Source organism: Oreochromis niloticus, linkage group LG22, assembly GCF_001858045.2.
Source record: "Oreochromis niloticus isolate F11D_XX linkage group LG22, O_niloticus_UMD_NMBU, whole genome shotgun sequence".
Lineage (NCBI taxonomy): Eukaryota > Metazoa > Chordata > Actinopteri > Cichliformes > Cichlidae > Oreochromis > Oreochromis niloticus.
The window spans coordinates 17,873,744-17,886,161 of record NC_031985.2 but is presented as its reverse complement, the minus strand read 5'-3'; the positions used below and the strand labels follow the sequence as shown (position 1 = coordinate 17,886,161).

Here is a 12,418-nt window from a genome sequence, read left to right as displayed (position 1 = left end):
CAAATAAACTTATGTATATTCAAAGAAAATTATTGCTTTAATTGGACTCGACTTGAAATTTCAAGTTAATTTTTCAGAGGTTTGTGTTATTAAGCTGAAATTTTGAGGTAATCTGAAACTTTGACTTATGTGTTTCGTTTTAGGGTTTTTTGTTTTTTTAGAGGCAGACTCAAATTCCCATATAGGATAATCGAAAGCTGACAGGAACTCTGGGAAAGAGTGTGGGGGAATAACACACTGGAGGTAGTCTGGGGCAACCTTGAACCCATACCTCTGCAGTAGCCTTTTGCATATGGGTCACCTGCTCAACCAAGTGAGCTATACAGTAGAATCACCCCAGTGCTATTTATACTTAAAGCATAATCATAATTCATGTATTATGTAGTCTGTACTCTAACAGGCTTCTTTAAACCCAGTATAATTACTACATTGTGGAACTCGGTGAAAGAAAGGAATGTATTAAATAGACATCGAGTTCTCATGAAGTCAAGTCAGTTGTTTCGCTGGTATTATGAAAGGAGTTTCTGTTTCAGAGAGGCACTTTTTAAAAGGAAATGAAGTATGGATATAAACAAAATTCTTTGAGTTTATTAACTGTGTAGTAGGGTTTGGTTTGTAGCAGCTCAGCAGACTGAGTTATTAGAGAAGTTCCAGACTTGCCCCTCATAAATTGACTTTATTTTTTTGCTGCAGCTTTATTTCACAAATATACAACTTGACTGTATAATAATTCATACATTTTATGGTATAAAATTTCAGCATCTATTGAGGCGCAGCACAAAGCAGCTGAACATTATAGTGGTAACTCTGAAAACAGGATACATTGTCAAGACAACAAGTAAGATGCTGCAGTACAACCATCCAGTGCAGCTCAAGTGCTCAAATGAAAACATGGCTTTGGTCTTACATATATTTTTATATAATAGCATAATTTATGTTTTTAATCCACAGCTAAGAGTCCTGATTGGTCCCTGTGTTGGTACCACCAGACTCAAAGGATGTCCTCTCTCCTTGTGGGGCTTAGGATGCTTGGGGTTTGCACTCGCTGAGCACCTCCTGCATCTTCTCCTGGATGTCCTGCACCCTGCCAGTCCACTTCTCACGCACTTCATCTTCGTCGTCCTCTGTAACAGCTGTGTAGCCCATGAGGGCGATGAGACCCATGTGGAAGAGGTGGGCGATGTGTGAACAGCGGCGCTCCATGATTTCTCTGTCGCCTTCACAGTGTTCGAAGTACACTTTCAGCAGCGGTTTTCCGAACAGCGTTTGTGTACCCATCACGCCACGATAATACACATCCAGGCTCATGTCAGACTTGTCCCTCTCATAAATCTTCTCAAAGGTCTCCATGTGGCGCGTGGCGTTGCCTGGATCTTTCTTCACCTGCGCCACCATGCTGTTGAAGGCGCTGTACTGGTGCTTGATGTACTCCTCGTACTTGCCGTAGGTTTCGTTCACCTCGTCAATGTGGATCTTCTTCAGGCATTCCTGATTCTTCTGAGAGATGCTCTGCAGTTTGGTGTGGATCGCCTGGAAGTCCTTCTCCAGAGGATGACCCTCTTCGTCCATCAGGCCCTTGCGAGCCACTCCAACCAGGGAAGAGACAACACCAAAGATGGGGTCAATGGAGGAGGCGAAGGAGGAAACCTTCTCCACACAGCACAACACTTTGGCTGCGGTCTTCTTGATTTGTGCTGCATCAGCCATCACTGCTGTTTTTCTTCTGCCACGTTAAAAGTGCACACAGAGTGAATCTGGAGAGACAGAACAAAAGATTTTAAGGTTAAACAGACTAATTCTTATACAGCACCTTTCTGCTCTATTTGAGCACTCAAAGTGCTTTCTTCTTAAAAGCTTCATTCACCAAAAAACTTTTCACCTAATATTCACACACTGACACTGGATCAAAAACATCTGGAGCAATTAAGGGTTTACTATACTCCCCAAGGTTGCTTTGATATCCAGACTAGAGGAGTCAGGGATTGAACCACCGATCTTTCAACTGGTAGATGGCCTGCTGTACTTACTGACCCAGCAAAACTGTATCCATACTGTGCTAGAGCGTATGACCACACCAGCTTTAACTCTGAACTGAGTCGCAAATCCCTCTTTTTCTTATGGCTGCTCCTGTCACTCATCCAAGTAACTTCTTCAGAAGTCACTTGGATGATTGACTACATGTTTCTCCCACTGAAAACGCTGAGTCCAGATGAATAGAATCCCCTTTTTGACATGTTTTGTTAACTATTTTATCATTTTGCTGCCACTACAATTAGATACCCTTCCAAAAAAAATCACCCGCTGGAATGAAAACTTGCCCATGTTTTGCACCTAACAGGTGTGTTAAGTCACAAGCTTTCTCACAGGCCAACTAAAAACAAGCTAACTGCTGGCATACACACATGTCACCAGCTGCTGCCTATACACCATATCGTGTAGAGTAATACTAAAAGGTGTCATCTTACACTTAATGTTATGGGCAACATGTGACAGTGAAGGCATGTGTCATTACTGATAAACCTTTTGGTGTTTTCTAAGTTTTTCATTGAATTTGATCCTTAAAAAATAAAAACACAAGGAAGAATGTTGTTAACAAAGTAAAAGTCCAGTTCAGTGATACTTCATATGTGACAGAGCACAAAAAAGACCAACAAATAATTACATCTATGATACGTGAGCAACAAACTTTTCTCATTTTAGGTCAAAAAAAGTTACAAATTCTTAGAAAACTTGTAACAACATATAGTTTAAGTTTAAAGAGAAGTATTCAGCTAAAATGAAACAAGCATCGTTTTATAATTTCAATCACCGGCATTTTGTTTGCAGTAAAGCACAAAAAATACATTTTTAGGCAAAAAAATATGTTAAAGACTCAAAGATGATCGATTCTTAATGAAATAAAGAAGGATATAAGCGAATTCTTTCATTTAGGAAGCATAAACCGAGACATTTTACTGAATGATTACTTACCACATCAGTGTAAATGTTCATCTGTGAAACTATGCATCCACATCTAATAGCAGTGCATCTTTGTCATACTTGTAGCATTAATCATCAATCTCAATGTTGTCGTGCTGGAAAAATAACTCAGGGATAACAGTAGGTGTGTCTATTTGTAGTAACACTAGAAAGACTGGAAACAAAGAAATGGCTCCAGGTTGTGAACTTCAGTAGATCATCTACTGAGCACTTTCAGTCACTCCCAGAAGCTATTTCTTTTTGCAGCTTTAACCTAAACCCAGTCTCGGGATTGTGGTGCTGTTTGTTTCCAAGCTTGTTTCTCTCATTTCCTGATTCTCTGCCTCTCCTACATGAATGACCCTGGCATGCTGCTATCAGTCCCAGCTGACTCACTTTCAAATAGACTCTAAACACCCTTCAGATCAGAGATTGTGAAGCACAGAAGGCAGATGTTTACTCACCAAAGATAAAACTGCTGGTATTCCTCAGTCTACTGCAGCCGTCTGGCTTTGCCTTCCACCATTTTCCACCCTATAGTCAAATAAGGACAACCCCTTCCTGCCAAATAAGGGAGCAGATACAAGGAAGTGAGTCATGCGTGCTCTGTGCTGATTGGCTGAGAGAGTCCATCTAAAAACACTGTGGCTGAAGGTCCAACCACAGGCTGGAACACCAGCCCTTGTTGCCTTTTGTCATTGTTTTAATCATATGGTCACACACCTTCCCAACCAGTTTGGGTGACGAGATACTACCAAAATTATCAGTGAAATGAAGTGAAATGCATCATCGCGCCTAATGGGCAGAAACAAATGTCTCCCTATTGTATTTGCTGCTTATGTGTATTAGTATCAGTATCGTCATGCAAGAAATATTTATGCATCGTGTTTGCATTCATTCGTTCATTCATTTTTCAGGATGTGAGTTCAAACAAATAACAAAGGAAAACCTGTGTTTCTGGAAATGGCTTTGTTTACTAGTGAAAAAGAACAGTTCAAGATACAGTATCACTGCCTGCTGACAGCAGCTTTCATTTGAATATTTTTCATACTAGTCACATAAAACCTACGTACATACTTTTATTTATTTAATTGTTTTGGTATGTTTTTAGCATTTCACCACATTTGAGACACAAAAATATATATTTTTAAAAAATATATTCACACACTAAGGGTTTAGGAGGGTGTGTGTGTGTGTGTGTGTGTGTGTGTGTGTGTGTGTGTGCGTGCGTGTGTGTGTGTGGCCCCTCGCCGTACCATACAAGGCATGACTTCTTATCAACCTCTCCAGTCACCACATACAGGATGCGACCTTTCAACGAACTAAGATGTGTAAAAAGCAGAAGTGAGCGGTCCTGCACCTTAGATGAACAGAACCTTGTGGTTTTTAAATGTGTAAGGGAAAATTATAGCAACGAAGCTGCTTCTTCCATCATAGAAGCATAAAACCTAAGAAGGAGAAACATTTTATCAGCACACACATACAAGCAATGGTTATATATATCTTAGCACAAATGGCAATCTCAAAAGCATCAACTCTAACAGACACAACAGTCAGGAGCTCAACTTAAGAGCACAAATAAGTCCAAGCATGTCTTTTATTTGTACTTTTTTATATTGAAAGACTTTTGTGATGTATTTTTCTGTATAAAGTTCTACTTGATGGTTAGTCAAAGACAATATTACCATTAATTTAATTTTAACATTAAACTTTCAGGATTTTCTGTCTCTGTTTGTTCGCATTCACCTGAAACTTCCTCTGGACACACCCTGAAGTCTTTGGTTAACCTTCCTAAGACAACACGAGTTTATTCACACGGTCACAGCGTATGTCTTACACACATTCTGTATGAAGTACTTTATTTCATGTTTAAGTTTACGTAGGAATACCTAAACCTTGAAAATAACTTTGGCACTCTCAGGTGGTCATATGAAGGATGAACTATTGCCCTGAAGACAATCAGCTGTCCCATCACAGGTAGACTGGGCTTCTTTTAAAAAAGGCTAAAAAAAAAAACAACCCCAAAACATAATAATATATGATTAAAACAAGCATTTCCACCTTTGACTATATTTGAAACATCCTTGAAGTCAACATAAAGTCACCCACTGGGATGTAGACTTCTGTCCAAAACCTGGAATCTGCCTTTTTAGCTTGTTTTGGAGCCACAGGTGGACTGCTATCTTATCAGGTAATACCACTAGGAGTACATACAAAGTAATTTAAGATCACAGTCAACATCTCACACTGGGTCAAAGGCCAGGGAATAAAAGTGTGTTTTTAAACCAGATTACAAACCAACAAGTGAATCCACAATTTTCGAGCCACAACTTCAAAAGCTCTGTCCCTTCTGAGTTTGAGTTGCATCTTTGAAACAAGCAAAAGCATCTGTTCTGCTGACCTGAGACAATGAGGTGGAATATATATGTGCAGCAGCTCACACAGATAAAATGGGGCACAACCATTAAGAGACTTAAAGACAAATAAAATTATTTTAAAATGGATTCGTAAACAAACTGGAAGCCAGCGAAGAGAACCTAAAATTGAAGTGACATGCTCTTTTTACAAATAAATTACTGATAATAGATTTCTCATACGGGTCCAGAGAGGAAAGGTCGATGCAGGGGGTGTTGCAGGTACTACTGGGTCTAAACAACACAACCTCTGTCTTGTTGTCATTAAAATTCAACTGATTTAGTGCCACCCATATCCTGATGTTGATAAGGCAGAGGGTGGACAGAGTATGCACCTAGTGCACCAGTAAGTGCAAAATAAACTTGACAGTTGTCCGCATAAATATTATGTTTCCAGAAAATAGTGCCAAGTGACAGCAGGTACAAAGAGAAAAGGAGAGGGCCAAGAATGCAGCCTTGTGGACCCCCCCCCAACTCAGTTGCTAAAGGAATATCATTAAAAGGCCTTACAAGAGTGGTCTCAGTGCTGTGGTGAGTTTTAAGCCCAGACTGGAACACTTCCAGAATTGTATTGTTCATTCAGGAAGGACTTTAATGGGCTGCAGACAATTTTTTTCCAGGAGGAGACAAAAAAGGAGACATGATAGGTAGATTGAAGTTTGATAAAAACAGTATGGTGAAAGCCAGATATTTTCAACAAGGGCAAATAATATACAAATTACACTGAAAGTTATAAACAAGCATCATTAGCCATAGACTCAAACCACTTTTTGTATTTGTCCATAAAGATGTTTATTTAAACCTGTAAAGTAATGTGAAACTCTGTGGGCACTGACTATTGACTTGCATTTGGAGCCACTGAGTGGCCATTACACAAACTGCAGTTTTTGGCTACATTTGATATTTTCTGCTTGTTTTCACAAGGAAACTATATACAACTAAAATGAAACACTGACAGTAATAAAATCTTATAAACACTGAACATTAAACACTCCATCTCCACTGAATATCTGAGTAAAAAGCAGCATCCACATTAATTCATCTTTAAAGTATGGTGTTAAAGTTACAGGGGGAAGTTTTACTTAAATTAAGAGACATTTCAGATACTTCTTGTTCCTTTATATTACAGTTTTTTTCCGTTTCAATGTGTCATCCATCACTTATTAACCAAGACTAAATTTGTCAGTGAGTAAATACAGCTATTCTGAGTAAGGTTGTCTCTCTGAATAAGATTATTTCCAGTAAAAACTAGTTTCCAAAAAGCACATGTCAGCTATTTGAGAGATTGTGGGTTCTTTAATCTTTACAACTGGACAGACTTCAAAAGCGACAATATTGTAATATTCCTTTAATTTTTGCATGTTCTTCTGATCTTCTTCTCATGGTTCCATTTATTAATAATTCTCCACTCTTTCTTTCACTTACAGAGCTGTTGATGCTTTCCTGGACTACATGCAGTGTGTGCTGGAGAAGCAGCTCCTCTATAGTTATATTTGATCTAAATCTTGTGTATATTCACCGGGCTGTGCCAGGTGAATTTGTTATGTTTCACTCAAATTCACCTGGCGTCAAATATTTATTCAAAACTGCAGGAATTTCTGTTCTACACGCTCTGGATTGGTGATATGTAGAGACAGCTAAGCAAACATGATTAAACGAGACAAGGACTAGGCTGTTGTGCAATGTTTGACTGTGATATGAGACAAATCGAGTAAACATCTGCAGATTTTTCCACATGTTTACACACTCTTCAGATACATCTTAGAATGAGTTAAAAATATATTTGAATAAAAGAGTCATCAGTTGTGTCTAAAGAGAACCTAATATCCTAATTTTCAACACTATATAGTGTTAATTCTTGAAATTCTCAGAATAAATTATGTTACACTGGCCCTGTGTGTGGCCCTTAAGTTCATCCACTGCATGAAACCAAAGAAATGTTTGGGCTCCTCCCTCTTTATGCCTACTTTCTTTTGATTGGCTGTTTCTTTTAAACAGAAGGTTTGGACAGCTCCTATATCCTGACAGCCAAAAATGTGTGCATGTGATATTTGGGTTATCCCCCTAAGTGACATCATGCAAAATCATGATTATTAAAAAAAAAAAAATGTTGAACCAGAGTGTCTGTAGCAGTCTTTTTGGCTCACAGCGGTCATTATTCAAAATTTTGACCATGTCTAGCATTAGCATCTGCCATTGTAACGGCATATATTTGACAGAAAAAAAAGGACGTTGCATAACAGGTCTCCTTTAAAGTTTGACAATTAAAATCTTGCATTTTATCTAAGGGTATGATGTTCCTTCTCTTCTTAATAAGAACTGGAAGTAACCATTATTAGGCCTCCCTCCTATAACTGAATTAAAGCCCACCTCACGGCCTTCAATGCAGTTTGTGCAGATCTTTCCACGTTAGTATTTTCCATTCAATCCATTTAAGTTCTCCTGAAATTTTCATTCCAATATTAACACTGGGCTTATATTAACTTATGAAGACTGATAAACGCTGTGAGAAATCACTCAGCTGTAGCATGACTGCATACAACTGACTTGTACCAAAGAAACATGATAATTTCTCTGTTTTTATTCTCTATTTTAAAACATAATTCAGACAAAAATTAAAGTTTTAGAATATATAAAAACACATATAAAAGAGGATTTTTCATCCTCTTCTTTGGCATTATTTTCATTATGCTTCTTGACCACAGTATATGAGGGACAGTTACCCCTCACACTGACGCTCCCACCCACCCACCCACCCTCACACATGCACAGTGCTGCACTCCCACCCCTCAACTCCTCCTCTGTATTAGTTCCCACAGTAATCTCCCAGATCACCACATTTTGCCTCTGACACCTCCACTCCCCGCTCTCCCTGTTTGATACTCCCAGGACGTTTCTGGACTGGACCGAGGACGGACCCCCAGCTCGTTTCAGGTCAGAACAGAAGCAAACAGCGAGGCACATCAGCAGGTTTGACACAGCAGCTGTGGATGTTTGGTTCAGCTTTGGGATTAGAAAGGTTTAAGCCTACCATTGAAATGGGCCACGGGGTTGAGCAGAGGTCGACCTCGAGCTGGTTCAGAATCAGTTTCTACTGTTCTACTGTTACAGTTTTACTGCTTTTTAGATTGGCGTGTTTTCATGATTGGAACAGCACTTCAGCTTCTGTTTTCTCTGGGTTTTTTTTACATGTTTCTCATCCAACAATAAATAATTGACCATAAAAAAAACCTTGTCCTTCAGACAATGGATTTAAGCTGGCACTTGTAATGAGGAGTTTATTACAGACAATATTTTAAATAAATGTATTTTTCAGTGATTTTTTTTTGTGAAAAAAAGAGCTTGCCTTATTTTAATGAGCAAATTTTTAATAAGTCAGCGTGTATATTTGGATGGCTGCTCCAAACACGTCATTTTTTAAATGCAAGATTTTTTGATTTTTCTTTAAGTTTTTGTTGCACTGCTTTTTTTTTTCTTTTTTCTTTTTAATGGGTCATTTCTATCATTACATTAAACTGGATCTTAGTATTTTTCATGCTGTTAAATTTTAATCTGTTTCCAGAACTGGAAAATCAGAAATGAGGAACAACATGAGACAAGATCCAGTGAAAATGCACAAGTTGTTAATTGAGCTGATGGTCCTGCTGGGGTGAGTAAGTCAAAAAGGGGCTACTTACCCACAACAAATATTCTGAGTGCTAATATATTTCCATTTTAGGTTTTAGTCCAGTTCAGTGCAACTTTTATTTCTTATTGCACCAACAATTCAGAACATCAAGTACACACAATAAATCAGAAGAACAAAAAAAGGGTGAAAAATCACAGGCTTTAAGCTTAAACCACAATCTATGAAATAAAATAAGAAGTACATTTCTGTATGCATGGTCAGTGTGTGTGGAGAGCAAAGAAACCCATGCTGTAGCAGAGCCAAAGGGGAGGTCCAATACCAATCATGAAAGGGGTGGAACATTTGACCAATCACAATTATGGAGAAATGTACTGACAGCAGTGTATGTGTGTAAGGAAAATATGAAAGGGTTAAACACACAATATAACACAGCCAAACCAGCAGTGTGAGTGTGTTTGAAGAAAAGTGCTGTACAGTAACTTTAAGTGCTTCTATCAGTAAAACTGGAAGAGAGTCAATATTTCAAAGGTTCTGTCATGTTTGAGCCAAAGACAGCCTTGGAAAATAGAAGCAGTTAAAAGATTTATTAATACAGCAGTATATTTAAATACAGCAGCACTGATTTTTCCAATTTTGAGAAGCCAGGAGCATGAATTGCACATCAAGGACAAAGAAGAGACAGCATGAACAATTGAAAATGAAGACTGACACAAGAACTGAGTTTAAAATTTAACAAGAGCATTACTACTGACAAAAATTGACCAACCTGGTAACAGTTGAGAAGGAAAGCTGTTCTAAATGCTGTGGTGAAGATTAGATGATGGGAGACAGCTGTGCAGCCCCACTGCAGCTGGGCACTCCTACAACCAACCAGTGGAACTTCATGAGAACTGGCGATGAGAAAGACCGAGAGTTAGAGGTACAGAAAGAGAGAGTGGCCAGAAGAAGGCCACTGGCCTCCATGACCATGAAGTTTTAGAATCACATATATAAAACAAGAAAAAAAAGTAAAATTATTTGCAGGAATGAAAGAATAAAGTTTCATCTAAGATTCTGTTTTCATTTGTCTCGTCTTCATCTCCTCACCCCTGAATGGCCATGGCAGATGGTTGCCCCTCCCTGAGCCTGGTTCTAATGGGAATTTCTTCCTGTCAAAAGGGAGTTTTTCCTTTGCACTGTGACCAAGTACTTTTTGATAAAGGGTCATCTGATTGTTGGAGTTTTCTCTGTATTATTGTAAGATTTTATTATCTTACAATACACAAATACTTTGGTAACTATTGAAAATGATTTAGAACACCCTACTTTCCACGCAATTACTGAGAATTCAGTGGTCAATAGTTGATGATTTCATACCTTCAGAGTTCGGATTTTAATCTTTATTCTGGAATGGCGATGTACCTCATCCTCCTGTGTAGTATTGAAAACCCAGGATTAATCCTGAAGTTACCTGGATAATTTTAAATACTGGCGTAGTGTAGGCCTAAGGACTGTCCCATGGGGCAACTGTGGCTCAGGTGGATTGATTCCTGACTCTGCACCTGAGAGCAAAAATTTGAGAAGCCCTGTAGATAAGTTATTTTATCTGTCTGTGTTTTAGAGTCATTAGTTTGAGTAACGGTGCAATCCAGAGGCCTGACTATGATGACACACCCAACCCAGAGTTCCTCAACCCGGCCTGGATGGCCAGCATCCCTGATGATCGGCTGCTGTCAGAGATCACCATGCCTGGGACCCACAACACCATGGCCCTATATGGTGGTGTGTATGCAGAGTGCCAGACCTGGAGCCTGGCCTCCCAGCTCCGTGCTGGTGTTCGCTTCCTAGACATCCGTGTGCGTCACGTCAATGGAAACCTCACCATTCATCACGGGGTGTCCTACCAGCGAGCGCACTTTGGGGATGTCCTGGAGGGAGTGACTGACTTCCTGCAGGAGTATCCAACTGAGACAGTGTTAATGCGTCTGAAGGAGGAGTTCAGTGAGACGGGTGACATCTATGGTGCTGTGGTAGACTACATCAATCGCTACTCTAACTGGGACCTACTGTGGCACAGCCGACTCGTGCCAACCATGAGCGAGGCTCGAGGGAAGATCATCATCCTGCAGAACTTCAATGGGCCAGATCTGGGGATGCGTTATGATTCAATGGACATAGCTGATGACTGGAAGGTCTGTCTACATTTTATACTCAAACTACCTGTGATGTCAGCAGTGTTTTATTTTCATTACCTTGCCTATGTTCCATGTGATCCTACTTGGTTTTATTTTAAATTACACTTGGTGTTCCCTGCAGGTGCCCACACTGGCACATGTGCAGGAGAAATGGCAGAGTGTCTACAACCACTTGGAGGCTGCACCTTCAGGAAACAAAGCCCAGATTTTTCTCACCTTCAGCAGTGGAGCCGGAGTGTTTGCGCACCCCAGGGCCGTTGCACAAATCATCAACCCACAGCTGTACGAGTACCTGAGGGCAAAGACGGACCTGAACCAGCGCTTTGGAATCATATGCATGGACTTTCCCGCTGCCCCTATTATTCAAATGATCATTGACTTCCAATTAAAAGAGGCTTTTAAGACAGAGCAGGCCTAATAACCCAATTCTTAGCCACTTAACTTCCTCACAGACAAAGTAATTAATTAATATATTAATTAATATTCAGTGCTAATATCTGACTGAGCTCGACAAAAGTAATTATGATGGAAAGTTTGCCTGGGATGAAATGTCTCATTTGCGTGTCATTTGCAAAAGATTTGGGGAATAAAATAAATGCAACTCAAAAATAAATCAGAGGTGGCGCCATGTGGAGTTTTTGACACTAATGAACTGTGAAAACTGCTGACGTGTGTTGTAATTGCGGTGGAGACACTGCAGTGAACATAAATCATTAGTTAGGTCATATGGAAACTGTGATAAAGCTTAAACAACCCAACTGAGTAACACTAATGTTCTTGCACTCACAGAGTTTAACATGAGTCCAACACTTGAGCTGATATTGAGGTCTTTAGAGAAGCTTGAAACAGCCTCCTCTATGACCTCTAACAAGCGCCATACTACCAGAAATTGTTTTCATCCAGTCGCATGGTGGCAGCATTGCTTTGTGAGTGGTACTCCATCCTCCTCTGGCTTGCTGCTTACCGTAAGCAGGGAACAAGTAGCTTAACCTGTGCATCTCAGACCCACTCGAGCTGTCCAAATTTGCAGAACTTGAACCACATTTCTTAATTGAAGCTCCATTAAACAAACTCCACTGATTTTTACGCAGCAATGTTTGTTTACTACCCTTGTTTTCATGTAGAAAAGCATACTTAAAACATACTTCTGTAATAAGCGTCTGGAGATCATTGCACTACATCACTTGGGTGGAGGTAGAAACTAGGAAGCCCACGGGACCCTCATTTGCTCCATTCTCATCTCT

The 12,418-nt window shown here is 39.6% G+C and overlaps 2 protein-coding genes across 3 annotated transcripts; one reads left to right on the top strand and one right to left on the bottom strand.

The window, feature by feature from the left end:
• Window positions 1–656: 656 nt before the first annotated feature.
• rpz2 (rapunzel 2) lies at window positions 657–9,900 on the bottom strand. Of its 2 annotated transcripts, none has more exons than XM_003452462.5 (3): window positions 9,767–9,900; window positions 3,423–3,519; window positions 657–1,754 (listed from the first exon to the last, which is right to left on the bottom strand). In XM_003452462.5, exon 3 carries the CDS (start codon window positions 1,705–1,707, stop codon window positions 1,021–1,023), a length of 687 nt encoding a protein of 228 aa, XP_003452510.1. In that variant the 5' UTR covers window positions 1,708–1,754; window positions 3,423–3,519; window positions 9,767–9,900; the 3' UTR covers window positions 657–1,020. The 2 variants fall into 2 exon arrangements, with proteins under 2 accessions (XP_003452510.1, XP_005457328.1); XM_005457271.4 differs by lacking the exon at window positions 9,767–9,900 and adding an exon at window positions 4,215–4,370.
• On the top strand, window positions 8,192–11,787 carry si:dkey-266f7.9 (1-phosphatidylinositol phosphodiesterase). The gene is made up of 4 exons (XM_003452461.4): window positions 8,192–8,306; window positions 8,935–9,021; window positions 10,601–11,171; window positions 11,296–11,787. Exons 2-4 carry the CDS (start codon window positions 8,951–8,953, stop codon window positions 11,590–11,592), a joined length of 939 nt encoding a protein of 312 aa, XP_003452509.2. The 5' UTR covers window positions 8,192–8,306; window positions 8,935–8,950; the 3' UTR covers window positions 11,593–11,787.
• The last annotated feature ends 631 nt before the right edge of the window (window positions 11,788–12,418 follow it).